The sequence below is a fragment of the Salmo salar genome, chromosome 02, assembly GCF_965601325.2.
Source record: "Salmo salar chromosome 02, fSalSal1, whole genome shotgun sequence".
In the NCBI taxonomy this organism is placed as follows: Eukaryota; Metazoa; Chordata; class Actinopteri; order Salmoniformes; family Salmonidae; genus Salmo; species Salmo salar.
This window is the reverse complement of record NC_138292.1, coordinates 56,740,332-56,765,047: the sequence shown is the minus strand read 5'-3', so window position 1 is coordinate 56,765,047 and position 24,716 is coordinate 56,740,332. Positions and strand designations below refer to the sequence as shown.

The 24,716-nt window shown below is 50.3% G+C and overlaps 1 protein-coding gene across 1 annotated transcript in view; it reads right to left on the bottom strand.

Moving 5' to 3' along the window:
* The window catches only part of LOC106588110 (regulatory-associated protein of mTOR), a 215,231-nt gene that overhangs the window by 33,955 nt on the left and 156,560 nt on the right, over nucleotides 1–24,716 (bottom strand). Inside the window, exons 18-22 of the mRNA XM_082965118.1 lie at nucleotides 11,203–11,343; nucleotides 10,890–11,010; nucleotides 10,447–10,587; nucleotides 7,061–7,216; nucleotides 1,521–1,639 (exon numbers count right to left, since the gene is read on the bottom strand). Coding sequence (XP_082821244.1) covers nucleotides 1,521–1,639; nucleotides 7,061–7,216; nucleotides 10,447–10,587; nucleotides 10,890–11,010; nucleotides 11,203–11,343 — 678 coding nt within the window. The remainder of the gene's footprint in view (nucleotides 1–1,520; nucleotides 1,640–7,060; nucleotides 7,217–10,446; nucleotides 10,588–10,889; nucleotides 11,011–11,202; nucleotides 11,344–24,716) is intronic.

Here is a 24,716-nt window from a genome sequence, read left to right as displayed (position 1 = left end):
ACATCAGTGTAAATTGTGCATTTAAGGTGGCGCTCCGTGTTCAGCGGGAGGCTTGGCTGACAAGTGGTGAGAAATCCTTCACTAAAACGGGCCGCATGCGAAGAGCAACTTATGGTCAAGTCTGCGAGTGGGTCCTGACAGCGTGGAGCATTGTCAAAAAATCCACTATCATCAACGGGTTTCGAAAGGCTGGACTGCTGCATGTTGAAGAGGGCTCAGTGGGGGATTTGCCTCCCGGATGAAAGTGACGAGAGCGACAATGAAAACGATCCAATATCGGATGAAGCAATTCTGAGGCTATTCAACTCCGACACCGAAGGAGAGGACTTCAGTGGTTTCAGTGCACAGGAGGAGGAAGATGGTGACCAATGACTTTCTTGGTAGGCTACTGTTTACTGCAAATTTTTTATTTTTTGTTACAAGCCGTGTTTCGTTAAAGCCTATTTATTTTTGTTACAAGCCGTATTTCGTTAAAGCCCATTTATTTTTGTTACAAGCCGTGTTTCGTTAAAGCCTGTGTAAAGTTCATTTGTTTCAATGTACCGGTAGGCACCTGCGGCTTATAGACATGTGCGGCTTATTTATGTTCAAAAAAATAACTTAAAAAATTATTCAGTGGGTGCGACTTATATTCAGGTGCGCTTAATAGTCCGGAAATTACGGTAATTATTTCAATTCAGGCTAAACAGTGCCTCACAAGTGCTAAACCAATTGATCTATTTTGTTATCAAAGCTCGAGTTCTGAAATATAATATGGTCTGATTAACAATATTGGCAGGCCAATCATACAGCCAATATGCTGAGATAATGTATTAGGCCTACTGCCCAAACCTCATTCCTACAAAACCGTATGTGTGAGGTTTAATGTAAAAAAATAATACATCTGAGGAGTAAGATCTCAGCTTGCTTTGACTGCGAAAGTTATCTTGACTCAGAAAAGGTTGGTGACCACTGCATTAGAGTCTGTTGCAGTGTTTCATACATTAGAGTCTGTTGCAGTGTTTCATACATTAGAGTCTGTTGCAGTGTTTCATACATTAGAGTCTGTTGCAGTGTTTCATACATTAGGGTCTGTTGCAGTGTAATATCTAATAAGTCTTTTTTTTTTTTTACGGGCTTCAGTGGGAAGCCCTAAAGATGAGATGAACAGCTCTGGGGGACTGCGAGGAACTGATGGTGTCAGCAGCAGGAAATACAAGGGAATGCAAATACAATCTCCAGCGCAAGGGTGCAACAGTGGTTATTACACCTCCTTAAGTAACGGCAGGCTGCTCCTCTCTGCAGTGGCTGGCCCGGGGGAGTCGTTTCGCCTTAATTGCATTTGCACAAAAGTAATGGTCTCGAGGTGGGGAAAATGTCAGGGAAGAGGGAGAGTGAGAGTGAGTGTGTGGGTGAGTGAGAACGAGAGAGTGGGTGTGCGTGTATGAAACCACATGACCTTTCCAAAGCATAAAACAGCATAAGAAAACCAAACAGACAGACACACAGCAGAGGGAGAGAGAACAGTGTGTGTTTAGTACCTTGTAGGCGATGCTGTTGAGGACCTTCATGGCCAGGTCGGACACCTCTGGGAACGGGTCGGCCGCCAGGTGTAGGAGAACCCTCCAGATCTGAGTGTAAACGCTGTTGAACGACACCCCTGCAACGACACACACAGCACGATTACCCATATACATAATGATCCAACATTCACAGACAATGTGACTTACTGTTAATACACACAGGCACACAGCATCAATTACCATCAACACACACACACACACACACACACACTGAATTACCATTCACCTAACGACCCAACGCAGTGTGAAAACCATCAATATACATTAGTGAACATCTACATTCCGTCGCCCATTCTCAACAAGCACGTAAACACAGCATGATTAGCATCAATATTTGATTAGCGACCATCAATAAGAGCCAACCTTCTCACCGTCTCATTTTCTCACGTACGCACACAGCATGATTTCCATCAACACTCAACAATCGCTCCCTCTCGCTCGCTCGCTCTCTCACACAAACACAGCATGCTTAGCGATCACACTCCACCACTGAATTCCCTATCATCACCATAGCATAGAAACGCTAACATCCAATTGATGCTAATCACCCGTCATCTAACATCCAAAAACATTCACATCCACACTGACTTGCCATTGTCTCACTTCTCCTTCACTCAGTCATCTGCTGAGGTGCTAGAGCCAACATGGCCGCCGTGTCAGGTAATGCAACTCATTAATCAACACACACAAGGAAGGCAGCTGGCTTCTGCACCATTGCTGATTGTGAGAGGAACGACTGCCAACTGTCATCATTATGCGGAATATGAATGAGCAAGTGCTCTGCTATTGTCTTTTTTACCTACCGAGGGCGACAGGTCTGTGTGTGTTTGTAAGAAAGTGTGTGTTCACTTTGACGATTATTCCCTCCCTTTCCACCCAGGACTACCTCCCCCCTCCATATTTTATTTATCTATTTTCTCGATCTCCTGTCGTCCTCTCTGCAGTGTCATCCCTCATTCCAAGCTGCCACTCAACCTGACAGAACACTGCAGTGCCGCTGAGCTGTGTTCGAGAGAGACGGTCACTCACCGGGTTTTGCCACGAAGGAGCTGTCAACATCAGTTTGTTTTGCTCCGGGCCTAAACCTGCCTGTCACCGTTCTCTTTGTATTAGGAGTGCCCCCTCTTCTTCTAGTTCATTATTATGGCACATTGACTCTCAATTTGCAAGGAACACAGCACTCCCTCTCCCTAGTTTCTTTGCTGTGTCTGTCCTCACTCAAACATACATACACGATCTCTCTCCCTCTGTCTGATGCAATCTTCTGTTCGTCGACGACGCCCGGCAGTGAAGGTATCCAAGTGTTAATTCTCCCTCTCTCCCTCCCTCCCTCCCCCCCAGCACTTCATACTTGTAGATAGCGAACAGAATGAAAAGTGTCCTTAGGGAGTTGAGTCACTTTATGCTGAGGGTAAGAGAGGACACTGTCTCTTCCTCCTCCAGAGGCTGTAGAATGAGGGATGTGTGAGGGGAGGCGTGGCAGGCTATCACGAACTGTTGCGGCTAACCAGTGCATTTCATAGAGACACAGTGTGTGAAAAATCGGGAACTCTGGTTAATAGTACTGCAGCAGATTGTAGTTTGGGTCGAGGGGGGGAGGGTGAGAGCTGGAGGGGGAGGGCGGGGAGAGAGATAGCAAGGGGGGTAAGCAAGAGCGGAAGCATGAGAAGGAGAGAGAGAGAAAGAGAGCACGGGAAAAGAGGGAGCGAGAAAGCAATCAAGTAATCAGGCAAGAGAGAGGGAGCAAGGGAAAAGAGTGTGTGTGTAAGCGAGAGCGGGTGAGCGAGGTAAAGAGGTGATTAGGTTCTAGCCCAGGGGCATGAATGTGATTAGGTGCTGCGGTAAACAGCCCTGGTGATGAATGTGAAATACTGTTTCCCTGCCATTTAAACAGGGAAATACTACCAGTTTTCACTGGCATAGACACATTATCACCACAGCACGCTATACAGTTCATCAGTAGAGACTGTGACTACAGATCATTCCCAGGCTGAATTGGGTTCAGCAAGGCCTGGTATGAGGACCTTTGCAACATCTGCACAATTTTACAACCATGTCAAATCCTAAACGATCTTTCTCACTACAACAGCTACATTTGGAGCTTCCCCTGCAGTATTCGAACAAGACAGAGAAAAAATGTCTCAAAGCTCATCTGTTAATGCATATTTAACACCCAATCCAATATAAGTCTTGGTCAGCCTCTGAAAGCTACGGTATATAACCCATTTCCTTCAATCAAACATGAGCATCTTAAATGCACTGACACAGGGAGAAGCTGAGCCAAGTCCTTGCTGTGGCCAAACTGAAACGTCAGGAAGGATATCAGAACGCCTTAGAGTAGGTAGGTGTGCTCTGGGTGGTATTTTGCTGTGTAAGACATTTTCCTTTTTATCTTAAAGGCCAGATTCACTAAGCGTTTCAAACTGTTACTTTCAGGAGGGAATAGAATCTCCTGTTTCTGTAGCGTGAGGCAGCTTGCTGTACAAGTACACTCCCTGGACAGAACGCTAGTCTCTCTCAGGACCTTAAAGAGGTAGTTCTCCCAAAATTCTAAGTTGTAAGTCCATATTCTGTGTCATATTCTGAGCCATCTGTTGTGTTGTTTTAGGACAGTCCCTTTATGAAGAGCACTTCTATCAAGTACCAGATATTGCCCAATCAATTATATATTCTGTGGGACCGACCAGTGTTAGCTAACTCAACCCAATTGTGCTCCTGCAACATGGCTAGGCTCCCAAACAAGTTACATATCTAAATGTTTAGGCATCGAGTCAGCACTACGCTAAACCCTCTATGGTACAAACCCCATGCTGTTTGTTTGCATGCCATGTCATGGGCTGCTAGCTGGGAGTCAGAATCAAGCACATAAGGAGGTAAGGACAACGGAAATATAATGACTAATACTATTCTATGGTAAGATGCTAAAGTGGACACAGCATAGTGGGCGAGGGGCCAATTTCATACTCAACCTGTTTAGAATGAATCAGACCTCATGATGGTGTTAGTGCAGCTTGGGAAGGGTTTAGACAAAGGCTGAATGAATGCTAAACGCACTGGTTAAAAGGGTAGCGACAGAAACGTCTACCAGAATGTGAATTGTTTATAATCTTTTATATCCATTTCCTGGTCATTTATTCGTCAGACTTCAATGGTAAAGCGGTGATGGACAGAGGTGGCTGTGATGGACTTGGCCAATCCGGCTTCCTGTGGGGGTTGATTAATACTGGATTATTTGATTAATCTGAGTTAACACAGCGGTGTGTTCCCACGGGTCAGTGGTGCACTTGAGGGATGCGTGTGTAGTGTACTCGTCTGTGTGTGTGTGTGTGTGTGTGTGTGTGTGTGTGTGTGTGTGTGTGTGTGTGTGTGTGTGTGTGTGTGTGTGTGAGCCGTGTCCTCGTCTTTTGGAGCAGTGGTTCCCAGATTTGGTCCTCCAGTTCCCACAAAAGTACACCCAGACACACCTGATTCAACTTGTCAACTAATCATCAAGCCCTCAATGAGTTGAATCAGGTGAGTTTGTCCGGGGCTACAACTCAAATGTGTGCTGTTGGGGGGACTGGAGTTGGAAACCACTGTTTTGGAGTACATTGTCAAAAACAAGGGCAGTTGGTGTGTGAAGCGGGCATTTCTCAAAACGGCAACAGAAGGTAGGGAATCCCCATCTCTCTCCACCTCTCTCACTCCCTCCCTCCCTCGTGTTGTTGGTGAGTTAATGCTTTTTCTCCACACACACAAACTGAGTGTCGGGACGCATCAAGGCCTCTGCCAATCACCACAGCATAGGGGAAACAGAGCGGGGCCAGTGAGACCAGGAAAAGCACTCAGTCTTTTGGAGCCAGGGGCACCCTCGTGAGTTGAACAGTAGAGGATGGTAGGTTGAGAACAAGAGTCTTACCTACGGGTATGAGGGAATTGAAGCAGGAGAAATGGAAAAGTATAGGAAGGCAGGGCTCCATACTGCGACCATTTAATCCCATTTGACCTGGCTGTGCAGGTAAAAAAAAAATATTGGTTGCATTGGTGCGAGCTGAACATTCATTACAAGGTCAACTCACTCAAAAGTTTCAAAACGTCCATGATTTGGTCAAACAGAGTGCATTATCCTCAAGATTCCTGTAATGAAAGTGTCTGCCCAGCAACTGTAACTGTTTCGCTGGTGCCTGTTGTGACACGCGAGCCACATGCTCCCCCCCCCCCAAAAAAGGGTTCTGATTGTATAACATTTAAAAATCCAATTGTGGGAAAAACAGAGTTGGAAGCAACACCTGTTGAAACTGTTGAAGAGAGAATGTCCTCGGCTTTCTGTGGGTATACTTTTTTCTCAACCAAGATATTTTATACTGAACAAAAATACAAACGCAACATGTAAAGTGTTGGTCCCTCATTTTTCATGAGCTGAAATAAAACATCTCAGAAATATTTAATACGCACAAAAAGCTTATTTCGCTCAAAATTTGTTTACATCCCTGTTAGTGAGCATTTCTCCTTTGCCAAGATAATCCATCCACCTGACAGGTGTGGAATATCAAGAAGCTGATTAAAGAGCATGATCATTACACAGGTGCACCTTGTGCTGGGGACAATAAAAGGCCACTAAAATATGCACTTTTGTCACACAACACAATACCACAGATGTCTCAAGTTTTGAGGGAGCATGCAATTGTCATGCTGACTGCAGGAATATCCACCATAGGCGTGTGGCAAAGAATTTAATGTTCGTTTCTCTACCATTAGCCGCCTCCAACGTTGTTTTTAGAGGATTTGGCAGTACATCCAACCAGCCTCACAACCGCAGAACACGTGTAACCACGCCATCCCAGGACCTCCACATCTGGCTTCTTCACCAGTGGGATCATCTGAGACCAGCCACCCAGACAGCTGATGATACTGAGGAGTATTTTTGTCTGCGATAAAGCCCTTTTGTGGGGGAAAAAAAATCTCATTCTGATTGGCTGCCCTTGCCCTGTCATGTGAAATCCATAGATTAGGGCCTGATTAATTTATTTCAATTTAATGATTTCCTTATATGAACTGTAACTCAGTAAAATAGTTGAATATCTTTTTGTTCGGTATATTTGGCTTGGAGATATACAGTGCACTTGAAATGCGCATCGGCCATTGCTAGTGCATAGGGTAGTAGGCATCAACGTTTCTTAAGGACATTACATTCAGATGAATACATGATTACTAGCAGTGGGTATTATATTTAGTGTTAGCGATCTAGCTAATGTGGTCTGAGTTTAGCCCCAAATAAATTGGCTTATGATATTAATGCAAAAAATCTCAAAAAATCTCTCTCTATTGAACAACACAATTCAGAACATTCTGGAGCCCTATTTTAAGGTCAGTAGTAAGGGTAGCGTAGGGTCAGTAGTAAGGGTAGCGTAGGGTCAGTAGTAAGGGTGGCGCAGGCCAGTAGTAAGGGTGGCGCAGGCCAGTAGTAAGGGTGGCGCAGGCCAGTAGTAAGGGTGGCGCAGGCCAGTAGTTTTTCCTACCTATGAGGGAGTTGAGGGAGGAGTAGGAGGAGACTCGTCTCATCTTGTCTATGGTCTCAAAGGAGAGGATGTACTCGTCGTTGTCAGGGCTACCCAGGGTGCTGCTGGCACTGCTGCTGGTGCTCAGGTTACCTGGAGAGAACGCCACCGGACCACCTAGACATACACAACAGTAGTTACACAACAGAATCACTATACCCTGAAATATACCACATTATACCAGAATAATTATACGCTGAAATATACCACATTATACCAGAATAATTATACGCTGAAATATACCATATTATACCAGAATAAATATACCCTGAAATATATCACATGATACCAGAATAACTACACCCTGAAATATACCATATGATACCAGAATAACTATACCCTGAAATATACCATATGATACCAGAATAACTACACCCTGAAATATACCATATGATACCAGAATAACTATACCCTGAAATATACCATATGACACCAGAATAACTATACCATATGATACCAGAATAACCATCTGATACCAGAATAACTATACCCCGTCTAATACAAGAATAAATATACCCTGAAATATACCAAATTGTACCTGAATAAATACCATATGATACCTGAATAACTATACCCTGAAATATACTATATGATACCAGAATAACTATACCTTGAAATATACCATATGATACCAGAATCACTATCTGATACCAGAATAACTATACCCTGAAATATACTATATGATACCAGAATAACTATACACTGAAATATACCATATTGTACCAGAATAAATATAATATTATACCAAAATAACTATACGCTGAAATATACTGACAGCAGAATAAATATACCCTGAAATATGATACCAGAATAACTATACCCTGAAATATACCATATGATACCAGAATAACTATCTGATACCAGAATAACTATCTGATACCAGAATAACTATACGCTGAAAAATACTATCTGATACCAGAATAACTATACGCTGAAAAATACTATATGATACCAAAATAAATATACCCTGAAATATACCATATGATACCAGAATAAATATACCCTGAAATATACCATATGATACCAGAATAACTATACCCTGAAATATACCATATGATACCAGAATATCTATCTGATACCAGAATAACTATACCCTGAAATATACCATATTGTACCAGAATAAATATCATATTATACCAAAATAACTATACGCTGAAATATACTGACAGCAGAATAAATATACCCTGAAATATGATACCAGAATAACTATACCCTGAAATATACCATATGATACCAGAATAACTATCTGATACCAGAATAACTATATGCTGAAAAATACTATCTGATACCAGAATAACTATACCCTGAAATATACCATATGATACCAGAATAAATATACCCTGAAATATACCATATTATACCAGAATATATATTCTGAAATATACCATATTATACCAGAATAAATATACCATATTATACCACAATAAATATACCTTATTATACCAGAATAAATATACCATATTATACCAGAATAACTATACCCTGAAATATACCATATGATACCAGAATATCTATCTGATACCAGAATAAATATACCCTGAAATATACTATGATACCAGAATAACTATACCCTGAAATATACCATATTGTACCAGAATAAATATCATATTATACCAAAATAACTATACGCTGAAATATACTATCTGACAGCAGAATGAATATACCCTGAAATATGATACCAGAATAACTATACCCTGAAATATACCATATGATACCAGAATAACTATCTGATTCCAGAATAACTATACGCTGAAAAATACTATCTGATACCAGAATAACTATACCCTGAAATATACCATATGATACCAGAATAACTATATGCTGAAAAATACTTTCTGATACCAGAATAACTACACCCTGAAATATACCATATGATACCAGAATAAATATAGCCTGAAATATACCATATGATACCAGAATAACTATACCCTGAAATATACCATGAGATACCAGAATAACTATACCCTGAAATATACCATATGATAGCAGAATAACTATACCCTGAAATATACCATATGATAGCAGAATAACTATACCCTGAAATATACCCTATTATACCAGAATAAATATACCCTATTATACCAGAATAACTATACGCTGAAATATTTCATATTATACCAGAATAACTATACCCTGAAATATACCATATTATACCAGAATAAATATACTATCTGATACCAGAAAAGATATACCCTGAGATATGTCTTGATACCAGAATAACTATGCCCTGAAATATACCAAATGATACCGGAATAAATATACCATATTATACCAGAATAACTATACCCTGAAATATACCAGAATAACTATACCCTGAAGTAATGCATATGGAACAGTATGAAATGGAGAGTGAAAATAAAGTACTTGTTCTGCTCTGATTGTTTGATTTTGTGTGTCTATGTGTGTGTGTCTCTGCAGGTAAAGTGAGGTGTCAACGTTTTACTAGCTCAAGAAATTACCCCCCCCCCAGCTAGAAAACTACAAGCTATTGACTGGACTTTCCATTCCATCTCCCCAGCCTATTCTAACTGTCCGCCCGAGTCATCACACTCTATAACTCTACACAACTCCCCATTCTCATCGCCTGACTCACACAAAAGGGCCGCCATATATCCCTGGGACGGAGTGCATATTGAGATGGGGATTGGGAGTAGGCAAGGCAGGCTAAACGGTTTATCATGGTTGTTGGCGACAAGCACTGCTGCCAGTTAGAATGAGTGGACGATGTGGATTCAGACAGGCTGTAAGCGGTAAGCTAACATGCTAGCGGCTAGTATTACTCAGCATGGCTATATTGCTATGTGGCTGTGTTGACAGGGGCTTCAGCAAGAATGAGCTGACATCTGATTCAGTCAGTAGAGCGGGGGCTGAGAGGGGGTCAAGAGTGTAATCCTCCAATAATGCTGTGGGTGTATGATAGACATAGGCTCTCAAAACTGTGTGTGTGTGTGTGTGTGTGTGTGTGTGTGTGTGTGTGTGTGTGTGTGTGTGTGTGTGTGTGTGTGTGTGTGTGTAAGCAGAGCAAGGCAGCCCCCCTCCACCACACTAAGCCCTAGCGACAGCGTGGTAAACCTGAGGAGGATTATATTCTCTGTTGTGACTTTGCCATCTTGACTATGATGATGATGCTTCAAATCAACTCAAGTAATTCTTTGGGAAAGAAGAGAGGCAGTCACAGAGAGAAAGAAGAGAGAATTCTCTACCCTTAAGTCGCTTTCTTTCTCTCCTTCATTGTCTCCTTCTCCCTCCTTTATAGTATATAACCACAGTTCTCTATCCATCTCTCTTTTTTCAGTTCTCTCTCGCCCACCCGCCTCAATGTCATCCTCTCCGTCTCTCTCTCCTACCCTCTTCGTTGAGGTTGAGGTTCTGCAGGCTCTTGTTGAGGTTGCGTGCGGTGGTGGCAGCTCTGATGTTGGTGTAGGAGTTGACTGAACGCAGCCGAGGGATGGCCGGGCTGTCGCGCACTGGAGTCAGGTTACCGGGCTCTGTACAGACACACACAGGGGAAGGTCAATTAACCGATTCATTTGGCACTAAATGGAATACAGTGGCGACATGACAATCAATATGAGAAGAGGTAATAAAGGTCATGTTAAATATTGATGTGCTCTATCAAAACATGCTGCATATTTCATTCCAACTCCATCAGATCCCTAAACCCCATTTCACATGTATAGCAGTTAGTCTCCGGGACAAGTCTAAGCGGACCAGCGTGCTGTACAACAACACACGTCAATGACTTCCTGTTGTAATGGTTATGACAGAGGTTTGAAGTGTGTGTGTGTACCTAAGGTGTTGGCAGGTGACGGTACAGGGTAGTTCTTCTCCTCCTCCATGAACTGCAGGGCCACGGTGCAGAAGTTACTCTCGTACTGAACCACCAGGTGACTCAGAGCCACCACCAGCTCCTGTAGAACCCACCGCCACCACACAGTCAACCAGAACCCAACACCCACACGGTCAAAAACCAAGTCACCCACAGCAGAAGACATACCACAGTCCATCATCCCACAGTAAAAATCAGTCAACGACCTCAGCAAGAACATTGGAGATAGTGAGGTGAGGGAAAAAACGTGTGTGTGTGTGTGTGTACAACCCACCTTGCGGACCACTGGGCTGCCGTCGTTGATGAGCTGTGCCAGCATCATGGCCACGTTGTGGTCGATGGTCGTAGAGTGGTCCGTTCGCTCGGCTGAGTTCCCCACAAACGTCCCCAGGGCAAACACCGCCGCACAGCGCACCTGAGGAGACCGGAGATAGTTCTGGTACCAAGGGAATTCACTTCCTAGTCACTTCCTGGTTGGATCCAGACCAAGTCATTGGTCAGTCATTGGTTAGATTGCGTTGGTGCTGCTTTTTAAAAAGGGGAATCAATACTAATACTCACTCCTTAATCCTCTCATTTCTAATGCAGCCATATTTACTGAGAAAATCAATGGTGGCTGAAAATAATAAATTACCATTAGCCACGCAATACCCCACCCATCACACTAATTAACTGCGTAAGCTAAATAACAGTAACTCCTACCTCTAAATTGTTCTCAATAATCACCCCAAGAAGCCACAAAGACAGTATAGGTCCACATAATCCATTGTTTATTCTTTAAGTATCTCCCTCAGTGCAGTGCCTGTCATATGCGAAACTAACTCAAACTTGGCCCAGTGTGTGTGTGTGTATGAGAGAGTAAATATGCCTCTCCTCTTGAGAAATCCCCCCCAACAGAATTGAAAATTAATTAAAAATCCTCTCTGCTTAGTCACTGATCTGCATGCCTCTGTTCTTCTCTCTCTCTCTCTGTCCCTCTCTCTCTCTGTCCCTCTCTCTCACTGTTCCCTCTCTCCTGTTCCCTCTCTCACTGTTCCCTCTCTCACTGTTCCCTCTCTCACTGTTCCCTCTCTCACTGTTCCCTCTCTCACTGTTCCCTCTCTCACTGTTCCCTCTCTCGCTCTCACTGTTCCCTCTCTCGCTCTCTCTGTTCTCGCTCTCTGTTCTCTCTCTCTGTTCTCTCTCTCTCTCTCTCTGTTCTCTCTCTCTCGCTCTCTGTTCTCTCTCTCTCGCTCTCTGTTCTCTCTCTCTCTGTTCTCTCTGTTCTCTCTCTCTGTTCTCTCTGTTCTCTCTCTCTGTTCTCTCTGTTCTCTCTCTCTCGCTCTCTGTTCTCTCTCTCTCTCGCTCTCTGTTCTCTCTCTCTCTCGCTCTCTGTTCTCTCTCTCTCTCGCTCTCTGTTCTCTCTCTCTCTCTCGCTCTCTGTTCTCTCTCTCTCGCTCTCTGTTCTCTCTCTCTCTCTCGCTCTCTGTTCTCTCTCTCTCTCTGTTCTGTTCTCTCTCGCTCTCTGTTCTCTCTCTCTCGCTCTCTGTTCTCTCTCTCTCGCTCTCTGTTCTCTCTCTCTCGCTCTCTGTTCTCTCTCTCTCGCTCTCTGTTCTCTCTCTCTCTCTCTCGCTCTCTGTTCTCTCTGTTCTCTCTCTCGCTCTCTGTTCTCTCTCGCTCTCTGTTCTCTCTCTCTCTGTTCTCTCTCTCTCTGTTCTCTCTCTCTCTGTTCTCTCTCTCTCTGTTCTCTCTCTCTCTGTTCTCTCACTCTCTGTTCTCTCACTCTGTTCTCTCTCTCTCTGTTCTCTCTCTCGCTCTCTGTTCTCTCTCTCGCTCTCTGTTCTCTCTCTCGCTCTCTGTTCTCTCTCTCTCTCTCTCGCCCTCTGTTCTCTCTCTCTCTCTCTCGCTCTCTGTTCTCCCTCTCTGTTCTCTCTCTCCCTCTCTGTTCTCTCTCTCACTCTCTGTTCTCTCTCTCACTCTCTGTTCTCTCTCCGTTCTCTCTCACTCTCTCCGTTCTCTCTCACTCTCTCCGTTCTCTCTGTGTTCTCTCTCTGCTCTCTCTCTCTCACTCTGCTCTCTCTCACTCTGCTCTCTCTCACTCTGCTCTCTCTCACTCTGCTCTCTCTCACTCTGCTCTCACTCACTCTGCTCTCTCACTCACTCTGCTCTCTCACTCACTCACTCACACTCTGTTCTCTCTCTCTGTTCTCTCTCTCTGTTCTCTCTCACTCTGTTCTCTCTCACTCTCTGTTCTCTCTCACTCTCTGTTCTCTCTCACTCTCTGTTCTCTCACTCTCTGTTCTCTCACTCTCTGTTCTCTCACTCTCTGTTCTCTCACTCTCTGTTCTCTCACTCTCTGTTCTCTCACTCTGTTCTCTCACTCTGTTCTCTCACTCTGTTCTCTCACTCTCTGTTCTCTCACTCACTCTCTCTGTTCTCTCTCACTCACTCAGTTCCCCCTCTCACTCACTCTCTCTGTTCTCTCTCACTCACTCAGTTCCCCCTCTCACTCACTCACTCTGTTCCTCTCTCTCTCTCTCTCTCTCTCACTCACTCACTCCCCTCATCTCTCTCTCTCTCACTCCCCTCATCTCTCTCTCCACTCATCTCTCTCTCTCTCTCCACTCATCTCTCTCTCTCACTCCCCTCATCTCTCTCTCTCACTCCCCTCATCTCTCTCATCGCTGGCCTCTCTCTCTCTCTCATCGCTGGCCTCTCTCTCTCTCTCATCGCTGGCCTCTCTCTCACTCTGCTCTCTCTCACTCTGCTCTCTCTCACTCTGCTCTCTCTCACTCTGCTCTCTCACTCACTCTGCTCTCTCACTCACTCACTCACTCACACTCTGTTCTCTCTCTCTGTTCTCTCTCACTCTGTCTCATCTCTGCCTCACTCTGTTCTCTCACTCTCTGTTCTCTCACTCTCTGTTCTCTCACTCTCTGTTCTCTCACTCTCTGTTCTCTCACTCTCTGTTCTCTCACTCTGTTCTCTCACTCTGTTCTCTCACTCTGTTCTCTCACTCTGTTCTCTCACTCTCTGTTCTCTCACTCACTCTCTCTGTTCTCTCTCACTCACTCAGTTCCCCCTCTCACTCACTCTCTCTGTTCTCTCTCACTCACTCAGTTCCCCCTCTCACTCACTCACTCTGTTCCTCTCTCTCTCTCTCTCTCTCTCTCACTCACTCACTCCCCTCATCTCTCTCTCTCTCACTCCCCTCATCTCTCTCTCCACTCATCTCTCTCTCTCTCTCCACTCATCTCTCTCTCTCACTCCCCTCATCTCTCTCATCGCTGGCCTCTCTCTCTCTCTCTCTCTCTCTCATCGCTGGCCTCTCTCTCTCTCTCTCTCTCTCATCGCTGGCCTCTCTCTCTCTCTCTCTCTCATCGCTGGCCTCTCTCTCTCTCTCTCTCATCGCTGGCCTCTCTCTCTCATCGCTGGCCTCTCTCTCTCTCATCGCTGGCCTCTCTCTCTCTCTCTCTCTCATCGCTGGCCTCTCTCTCTCTCTCTCATCGCTGGCCTCTCTCTCTCTCTCTCATCGCTGGTCTCTCTCTCTCTCATCGCTGGCCTCTCTCTCTCTCTCTCTCTCTCATCGCTGGCCTCTCTCTCTCTCTCTCTCTCATCGCTGGCCTCTCTCTCTCTCTCTCTCATCGCTGGCCTCTCTCTCTCATCGCTGGCCTCTCTCTCTCTCATCGCTGGCCTCTCTCTCTCTCTCTCTCTCATCGCTGGCCTCTCTCTCTCTCTCTCATCGCTGGCCTCTCTCTCTCTCTCTCATCGCTGGTCTCTCTCTCTCTCTCTCATCGCTGGCCTCTCTCGCTCTCTCTCTCTCATCGCTGGCCTCTCTCTCTCTCTCTCTCTCATCGCTGGCCTCTCTCTCTCTCTCTCTCTCATCGCTGGCCTCTCTCTCTCTCTCTCTCATCGCTGGCCTCTCTCTCTCTCTCTCTCATCGCTGGCCTCTCTCTCTCTCTCATCGCTGGCCTCTCTCTCTCTCTCATCGCTGGCCTCTCTCCCTCTCATCGCTGGCCTCTCTCTCTCTCCCTCTCATCGCTGGCCTCTCTCTCTCTCCCTCTCATCGCTGGCCTCTCTCTCTCTCCCTCTCATCGCTGGCCTCTCTCTCTCTCCCTCTCATCGCTGGCCTCTCTCTCTCTCCCTCTCATCGCTGGCCTCTCTCTCTCTCTCTCTCATCGCTGGCCTCTCTCTCTCTCTCTCATCGCTGGCCTCTCTCTCTCATCGCTGGCCTCTCTCTCTCATCGCTGGCCTCTCTCTCTCTCATCGCTGCCTCTTTCTCTCTCTCTCTCATCGCTGGCCTCTCTCTCTCTCATCGCTGCCTCTCTCTCTCTCTCATCGCTGCCTCTCTCTCTCTCATCGCTGGTCTCTCTCTCTCTCTCTCTCTCATCGCTGGCCTCTCTCTCTCTCTCTCTCTCATCGCTGGCCTCTCTCTCTCATCGCTGGCCTCTCTCTCTCATCGCTGGCCTCTCTCTCTGATCGCTGGCCTCTCTCTCTCTCATCGCTGGCCTCTTTCTCTCTCTCTCTCATCGCTGGCCTCTCTCTCTCTCATCGCTGCCTCTCTCTCTCTCTCATCGCTGGCCTCTCTCTCTCTCTCTCTCATCGCTGGTCTCTCTCTCTCTCTCTCTCTCATCGCTGGCCTCTCTCTCTCTCTCTCATCGCTGGCCTCTCTCTCTCTCTCATCGCTGGCCTCTCTCTCTCTCTCTCCATCGCTGGCCTCTCTCTCTCTCTCTCATCGCTGGCCTCTCTCTCTCTCATCGCTGGCCTCTCTCTCTCTCATCGCTGGCCTCTCTCTCTCTCATCGCTGGCCTCTCTCTCTCTCATCGCTGGCCTCTCTCTCTCTCATCGCTGGCCTCTCTCTCTCTCATCGCTGGCCTCTCTCTCTCTCATCGCTGGCCTCTCTCTCTCTCATCGCTGGCCTCTCTCTCTCTCATCGCTGGCCTCTCTCTCTCTCTCGCTCGCTGGCCTCTCTCTCTCTCTCTCTCATCGCTGGCCTCTCTCTCTCTCCCTCTCATCGCTGGCCTCTCTCTCCCTCTCATCGCTGGCCTCTCTCTCCCTCTCATCGCTGGCCTCTCTCTCTCTCTCTCATCGCTGACCTCTCTCTCTCTCTCATCGCTGGCCTCTCTCGCTCTCTCTCTCATCGCTGGCCCCTCTCTCTCTCATCGCTGGCCCCTCTCTCTCTCATCGCTGGCCTCTCCCTCTCTCTCATCGCTGGCCTCTCTCTCTCTCTCATCGCTGGCCTCTCTCCTCTCTCTCATCGCTGGCCTCTCTCTCTCTCTCATCGCTGGCCTCTCTCTCTCTCTCATCGCTGGCCTCTCTCTCTCTCTCATCGCTGGCCTCTCTCTCTCTCTCATCGCTGGCCTCTCTCTCTCTCTCATCGCTGGCCTCTCTCTCTCTCTCATCGCTGGCCTCTCTCTCTCTCTCATCGCTGGCCTCTCTCTCTCTCTCATCGCTGGCCTCTCTCTCTCTCTCATCGCTGGCCTCTCTCTCTCTCTCATCGCTGGCCTCTCTCTCTCTCTCATCGCTGGCCTCTCTCTCTCTCCATCGCTGGCCTCTCTCTCTCTCATCGCTGGCCTCTCTCTCCTCTCATCGCTGGCCTCTCTCTCTCTCATCGCTGGCCTCTCTCTCTCTCATCGCTGGCCTCTCTCTCTCTCATCGCTGGCCTCTCTCTCTCTCATCGCTGGCCTCTCTCTCTCTCTCATCGCTGGCCTCTCTCTCTCATCGCTGGCCTCTCTCTCTCATCGCTGGCCTCTCTCCCTCATCGCTGGCCTCTCTCTCTCTCTCTCTCTCATCGCTGGCCTCTTTCTCTCTCTCTCTCTCTCATCGCTGGCCTCTCTCTCTCTCATCGCTGGCCTCTCTCTCTCTCATCGCTGGCCTCTCTCTCTCTCATCGCTGGCCTCTCGCTCTCTCATCGCTGGCCTCTCTCTCTCATCGCTGGCCTCTCTCTCTCATCGCTGGACTCTCTCCCTCATCGCTGGACTCTCTCCCTCTCATCGCTGGACTCTCTCCCTCTCTCTCTCATCGCTGGACCCTCTCCCTCATCGCTGGCCTCTCTCTCTCTCTCTCTCATCGCTGGCCTCTCTCCCTCATCGCTGGCCTCTCTCTCTCTCTCTCTCTCTCTCATCGCTGGCCTCTTTCTCTCTCTCTCTCTCATCGCTGGCCTCTTTCTCTCCCTCTCTCTCATCGCTGGCCTCTCTCTCCCTCTCTCTCATCGCTGGCCTCTCTCTCTCTCATCGCTGGCCTCTCTCTCTCTCATCGCTGGCCTCTCTCTCTCTCATCGCTGGCCTCTCTCTCTCTCATCGCTGGCCTCTCTCTCTCATCGCTGGCCTCTCTCTCATCGCTGGTCTCTCTCCCTCTCATCGCTGGCCTCTCTCCCTCTCATCGCTGGCCTCTCTCCCTCTCATCGCTGGCCTCTCTCTCTCATCGCTGGACTCTCTCCCTCTCTCTCTCTCATCGCTGGACTCTCTCCCTCTCTCTCTCATCGCTGGCCTCTCTCTCTCTCTCTCTCTCTCTCATCGCTGGCCTCTCTCTCATCGCTGGCCTCTCTCTCTCTCTCTCATCGCTGGCCTCTCTCCATCGCTGGCCTCTCTCTCTCTCTCGTCGCTGGCCTCTCTCTCTCTCTCGTCGCTGGCCTCTCTCTCTCTCTCTCTCGTCGCTGGCCTCTCTCTCTCCCTCGTCGCTGGCCTCTCTCTCTCCCTCGTCGCTGGCCTCTCTCCCTCGTCGCTGGCCTCTCTCCCTCGTCGCTGGCCTCTCTCCCTCGTCGCTGGCCTCTCTCCCTCGTCGCTGGCCTCTCTCCCTCGTCGCTGCCCTCTCTCCCTCATCGCTGGCCTCTCTCCCTCATCGCTGGCCTCTCTCCCTCATCGCTGGCCTCTCTCCCTCATCGCTGGCCTCTCTCCCTCATCGCTGGCCTCTCTCCCTCATCGCTGGCCTCTCTCCCTCATCGCTGGCCTCTCTCCCTCATCGCTGGCCTCTCTCACTCATCGCTGGCCTCTCTCACTCATCGCTGGCCTCTCTCCCTCTCTCTCCCTCATCGCTGGCCTCTCTCTCGCTCTCTCATCGCTGGCCTCTCTCTCTCATCGCTGGCCTCTCTCTCTCATCGCTGGCCTCTCTCTCTCATCGCTGGCCTCTCTCTCTCATCGCTGGCCTCTCTCTCTCATCGCTGGCCTCTCTCTCTCATCGCTGGCCTCTCTCTCTCTCTCACTCTCTCACTCATCGCTGGTCTCTCTCTCCCTCTCTCATCGCTGGTCTCTCTCTCATCGCTGGCTTCTCTCTCTCTCTCATCGCTGTCCTCGCTCTCATTCTCTCTCTCATCGCTGGCCTCTCTCTCTCATCGCTGGCCTCTCTCTCCCCCTCTCATCGCTGGCCTCTCTCTCTCTCATCGCTGACCTCTCTCTCTCTCTCTCTCATCGCTGGCATCTCTCTCTCTCTCTCATCGCTGGCCTCTCTCTCTCTCTCTCTCTCATCGCTGGCCTCTCTCTCTCTCTCATCGCTGGCCTCTCTCTCTCTCTCATCGCTGGCCTCTCTCTCTCATCGCTGGACTCTCTCCCTCTCTCTCTCATCGCTGGACTCTCTCCCTCTCTCTCTCATCGCTGGCCTCTCTCCCTCTCTCTCTCATCGCTGGCCTCTCTCTCTCATCGCTGGCCTCTCTCTCTCTCATCGCTGGCCTCTCTCATCGCTGGCCTCTCTCATCGCTGGCCTCTCTCATCGCTGGCCTCTCTCTCTCTCTCATCGCTGGCCTCTCTCTCTCTCTCATCGCTGGCCTCTCTCTCTCTCTCTCTCATCGCTGGCCTCCCTCTCTCATCGCTGGCCTCTCTCTCTCTCTCTCATCGCTGGCCTCTCTCTCTCTCTCTCTCATCGCTGGCCTCTCTCTCTCTCTCTCATCGCTGGCCTCTCTCTCTCTCTCTCATCGCTGGCCTCTCTCTCTCTCTCTCATCGCTGGCCCTCTCTCTCTCTCTCTCTCATCGCTGGCCTCTCTCTCTCTCTCTCATCGCTGGCCTCTCTCTCTCTCTCTCATCGCTGGCCTCTCTCTCTCTCTCTCATCGCTGGCCTCTCTCTCTCTCTCTCATCGCTGGCCTCTCTCTCTCTCTCATCGCTGGCCTCTCTCTCTCTCTCTCTCTCATCGCTGGCCTCTCTCTCTCTCTCTCATCGCTGGCCTCTCTCTCTCTCTCTCATCGCTGGCCTCTCTCTCTCTCTCTCTCATCGCTGGCCTCTCTCTCTCTCTCTCATCGCTGGCCTCTCTCTCTCTCTCTCTCATCGCTGGCCTCTCTCTCTCCCTCTCTCATCGCTGGCCTCTCTCTCTCCCTCTCTCATCTCTGGCCTCTCTCTCTCTCTCATCGCTGGTCTCTCTCTCTCTCTCATCGCTGGCCTCTCTCTCTCTCTCTCATCGCTGGCCTCTCTCTCTCTCTCATCGCTGGCCTCTCTCTCTCTCTCATCGCTGGACTCTCTCTCATCGCTGGCCTCTCTCTCTCTCTCTCTCATCGCTGGCCTCTCTCTCTCTCTCTCTCATCGCTGGCCTCTCTCTCTCCTCTCTCGTCGCTGGCCTCTCTCTCTCTCTCTCTCGTCGCTGGCCTCTCTCTCTCATCGCTGGCCTCTCTCTCTCTCATCGCTGGCCTCTCTCTCTCTCTCTCATCGCTGGCCTCTCTCTCTCTCTCTCATCGCTGGCCTCTCTCTCTCTCTCTCATCGCTGGCCTCTCTCTCTCTCATCGCTGGCCTCTCTCTCTCTCATCGCTGGCCTCTCTCTCTCTCATCGCTGTCCTCTCTCTCTCTCTCTCTCTCTCTCATCGCTGGCCTCTCTCTCTCCCTCTCATCGCTGGCCTCTCTCCCTCATTGCTGGCCTCTCTCCCTCATCGCTGGCCTCTCTCCCTCATCGCCGGCCTCTCTCCCTCATCGCTGGCCTCTCTCCCTCATCGCTGGCCTCTCTCCCTCTCTCTCTCTCATCGCTGGTCTCGCTCTCTCATCGCTGGCCTCTCTCTCTCATCGCTGGCCTCTCTCTCTCTCTCTCTCTCTCTCTCTCTCACTCATCGCTGGCCTCTCTCTCCCTCCCTCATCGCTGGCCTCTCTCTCATCGCTGGCTTCTCTCTCTCTCATCGCTGTCCTCGCTCTCATTCTCTCTCTCATCGCTGGCCTCTCCCTCTCATCGCTGGCCTCTCTCTCTCTCATCGCTGGCCTCTCTCTCTCTCATCGCTGGCCTCTCTCTCTCATCGCTGGCCTCTCTCTCTCTCTCTCTCTCATCGCTGGCCTCTCTCTCTCTCTCTCATCGCTGGCCTCTCTCTCTCTCTCTCATCGCTGGCCTCTCTCTCTCTCTCTCATCGCTGGCCTCTCTCTCTCTCTCTCATCGCTGGCCTCTCTCTCTCTCTCTCATCGCTGGCCTCTCTCTCTCTCTCTCATCGCTGGCCTCTCTCTCTCTCTCATCGCTGCCCTCTCTCTCTCTCTCATCGCTGGCCTCTCTCTCTCTCTCATCGCTGGCCTCTCTCTCTCTCTCTCATCGCTGGCCTCTCTCTCTCTCTCACCGCTGGCCTCTCTCTCTCTCTCTCATCGCTGGCCTCTCCCTCTCTCTCATCGCTGTCCTCTCTCTCCCTCATCTCTGGCCTCTCTCTCTCTCTCTCTCTCTCTCATCTCTGGCCTCTCTCTCTCTCATCTCTGGCCTCTCTCTCTCTCTCTCTCTCTCTCTCTCTCATCTCTGGCCTCTCGCTCTCTCATCTCTGGCCTCTCGCCCTCTCATCTCTGGCCTCTCGCCCTCTCATCTCTGGCCTCTCGCCCTCTCATCTCTGGCCTCTCGCCCTCTCATCTCTGGCCTCTCGCCCTCTCATCTCTGGCCTCTCGCCCTCTCATCTCTGGCCTCTCGCTCTCTCATCTCTGGCCTCTCGCTCTCTCATCTCTGGCCTCTCGCTCTCTCATCTCTGGCCTCTCTCTCTCTCATCTCTGGCCTCTCTCTCTCTCTCATCTCTGGCCTCTCTCTCTCTCATCTCTGGCCTCTCTCTCTCTCATCTCTGGCCTCTCTCTCTCTCATCTCTGGCCTCTCTCTCTCTCATCTCTGGCCTCTCTCTCTCATCTCTGGCCTCTCTCTCTCATCTCTGGCCTCTCTCTCTCATCTCTGGCCTCTCTCTCTCGCTCTCATCTCTGGCCTCTCTCTCTCGCTCTCATCGCTGGCCTCTCTCTCTCCTCTCATCGCTGGCCTCTCTCTCTCGCTCTCATCGCTGGCCTCTCTCTCTCTCTCATCGCTGGCCTCTCTCTCTCTCTCTCATCGCTGGCCTCTCTCTCTCTCTCATCGCTGGCCTCTCTCTCTCTCTCATCGCTGGCCTCTCTCTCTCTCATCGCTGGCCTCTCTCTCTCTCATCGCTGGCCTCTCTCTCTCTCTCTCTCATCGCTGGCCTCTCTCTCTCTCATCGCTGGCCTCTCTCTCTCTCATCGCTGGCCTCTCTCTCTCTCATCGCTGGCCTCTCTCTCTCTCATCGCTGGCCTCTCTCTCTCTCATCGCTGGCCTCTCTCTCTCTCATCGCTGGCCTCTCTCTCTCTCATCGCTGGCCTCTCTCTCTCTCATCGCTGGCCTCTCTCTCTCTCATCGCTGGCCTCTCTCTCTCTCATCGCTGGCCTCTCTCTCTCTCTCATCGCTGGCCTCTCTCTCTCTCATCGCTGGCCTCCTCTCTCTCTCATCGCTGGCCTCTCTCTCTCTCTCATCGCTGGCCTCTCTCTCTCTCTCTCATCGCTGGCCTCTCTCTCTCCTCTCATCGCTGGCCTCTCTCTCTCTCTCATCGCTGGCCTCTCTCTCTCTCTCTCATCGCTGGCCTCTCTCTCTCTCTCTCATCGCTGGCCTCTCTCTCTCTCTCTCATCGCTGGCCTCTCTCTCTCTCTCTCTCATCGCTGGCCTCTCTCTCTCTCTCTCATCGCTGGCCTCTCTCTCTCTCTCTCATCGCTGGCCTCTCTCTCTCTCTCTCATCGCTGGCCTCTCTCTCTCTCTCTCATCGCTGGCCTCTCTCTCTCTCTCTCATCGCTGGCCTCTCTCTCTCTCTCTCATCGCTGGCCTCTCTCTCTCTCTCTCTCATCGCTGGCCTCTCTCTCTCCCTCTCTCATCGCTGGCCTCTCTCTCTCTCTCTCATCGCTGGCCTCTCTCTCTCTCTCATCGCTGGCCTCTCTCTCTCTCTCATCGCTGGCCTCTCTCTCTCTCTCATCGCTGGCCTCTCTCTCTCTCTCATCGCTGGCCTCTCTCTCATCGCTGGCCTCTCTCTCTCTCTCTCATCGCTGGCCTCTCTCTCTCTCTCTCTCATCGCTGGCCTCTCTCTCTCTCTCTCTCATCGCTGGCCTCTCTCTCTCTCTCTCTCGTCGCTGGCCTCTCTCTCTCATCGCTGGCCTCTCTCTCTCTCATCGCTGGCCTCTCTCTCTCTCTCTCATCGCTGGCCTCTCTCTCTCTCCTCATCGCTGGCCTCTCTCTCTCTCATCGCTGGCCTCTCTCTCTCTCTCATCGCTGGCCTCTCTCTCTCTCATCGCTGGCCTCTCTCTCTCTCATCGCTGGCCTCTCTCTCTCTCATCGCTGGCCTCTCTCTCTCTCTCTCTCCTCTCTCTCATCGCTGGCCTCTCTCTCTCCCTCTCATCGCTGGCCTCTCTCCCTCATTGCTGGCCTCTCTCCCTCATCGCTGGCCTCTCTCCCTCATCGCCGGCCTCTCTCCCTCATCGCTGGCCTCTCTCCCTCATCGCTGGCCTCTCTCCCTCTCTCTCTCTCATCGCTGGCCTCTCGCTCTCTCATCGCTGGCCTCTCTCTCTCATCGCTGGCCTCTCTCTCTCTCTCTCTCTCCTCTCTCTCTCACTCATCGCTGGCCTCTCTCTCCCTCCCTCATCGCTGGCCTCTCTCTCATCGCTGGCTTCTCTCTCTCTCATCGCTGTCCTCGCTCTCATTCTCTCTCTCATCGCTGGCCTCTCCCTCTCATCGCTGGCCTCTCTCTCTCTCATCGCTGGCCTCTCTCTCTCATCGCTGGCCTCTCTCTCTCATCGCTGGCCTCTCTCTCTCTCTCTCTCTCTCTCTCTCATCGCTGGTCTCTCTCTCTCTCATCGCTGGCCTCTCTCTCTCTCTCTCTCTCTCTCATCGCTGGCCTCTCTCTCTCTCTCATCGCTGGCCTCTCTCTCTCTCTCTCTCATCGCTGGCACTCTCTCTCTCATCGCTGGCCTCTCTCTCTCTCTCTCTCTCTCTCATCGCTGGCCTCTCTCTCTCTCTCTCATCGCTGGCCTCTCTCTCTCTCATCGCTGGCCTCTCTCTCTCTCATCGCTGGCCTCTCTCTCTCTCATCGCTGGCCTCTCTCTCTCTCATCGCTGGCCTCTCTCTCTCTCATCGCTGGCCTCTCTCTCTCTCATCGCTGGCCTCTCTCTCTCTCTCTCTCTCTCTCATCGCTGGCCTCTCTCTCTCTTTCTCTCATCGCTGGCCTCTCTCCTCATCGCTGGCCTTCTCTCCCTCTCATCGCTGGCCTCTCTCCCTCTCTCTCTCTCATCGCTGGCCTCTCTCTCTCTCATCGCTGGCCTCTCTCTCTCTCATCGCTGGCCTCTCTCTCTCTCATCGCTGGCCTCTCTCTCTCTCATCGCTGGCCTCTCTCTCTCTCATCGCTGGCTCTCTCTCTCTCTCATCGCTGGCCTCTCTCTCTCTCTCATCGCTGGCCTCTCTCTCTCTCTCATCGCTGGCCTCTCTCATCGCTGGCCTCTCTCTCTCTCTCTCTCTCTCTCATCGCTGGCCTCTCTCTCTCTCTCTCATCGCTGGCCTCTCTCTCTCTCTCTCATCGCTGGCCTCTCTCTCTCTCTCTCATCGCTGGCCTCTCTCTCTCTCTCTCATCGCTGGCCTCTCTCTCTCTCTCTCATCGCTGGCCTCTCTCTCTCTCTCTCATCGCTGGCCTCTCTCTCTCTCTCTCATCGCTGGCCTCTCTCTCTCTCTCATCGCTGCCTCTCTCTCTCTCTCATCGCTGGCCTCTCTCTCTCTCTCATCGCTGGCCTCTCTCTCTCTCTCTCATCGCTGGCCTCTCTCTCTCTCTCACCGCTGGCCTCTCTCTCTCATCGCTGGCCTCTCCCTCTCTCTCATCGCTGGTCCTCTCTCTCCCTCATCTCTGGCCTCTCTCTCTCTCTCTCTCTCTCTCATCTCTGGCCTCTCTCTCTCTCATCTCTGGCCTCTCTCTCTCTCTCTCTCTCTCTCTCTCATCTCTGGCCTCTCGCTCTCTCATCTCTGGCCTCTCGCCCTCTCATCTCTGGCCTCTCGCCCTCTCATCTCTGGCCTCTCGCCCTCTCATCTCTGGCCTCTCGCCCTCTCATCTCTGGCCTCTCGCCCTCTCATCTCTGGCCTCTCGCCCTCTCATCTCTGGCCTCTCGCTCTCTCATCTCTGGCCTCTCTCTCTCTCTCATCTCTGGCCTCTCTCTCTCTCTCATCTCTGGCCTCTCTCTCTCTCATCTCTGGCCTCTCTCTCTCTCATCTCTGGCCTCTCTCTCTCTCATCTCTGGCCTCTCTCTCTCTCATCTCTGGCCTCTCTCTCTCATCTCTGGCCTCTCTCTCTCATCTCTGGCCTCTCTCTCTCGCTCTCATCTCTGGCCTCTCTCTCTCGCTCTCATCTCTGGCCTCTCTCTCTCGCTCTCATCGCTGGCCTCTCTCTCTCCTCTCATCGCTGGCCTCTCTCTCTCTCTCTCATCGCTGGCCTCTCTCCTCTCTCTCATCGCTGGCCTCTCTCCCTCTCTCATCGCTGGCCTCTCTCTCTCTCTCATCGCTGGCCTCTCTCTCTCTCATCGCTGGCCTCTCTCTCTCTCATCGCTGGCCTCTCTCTCTCTCATCGCTGGCCTCTCTCTCTC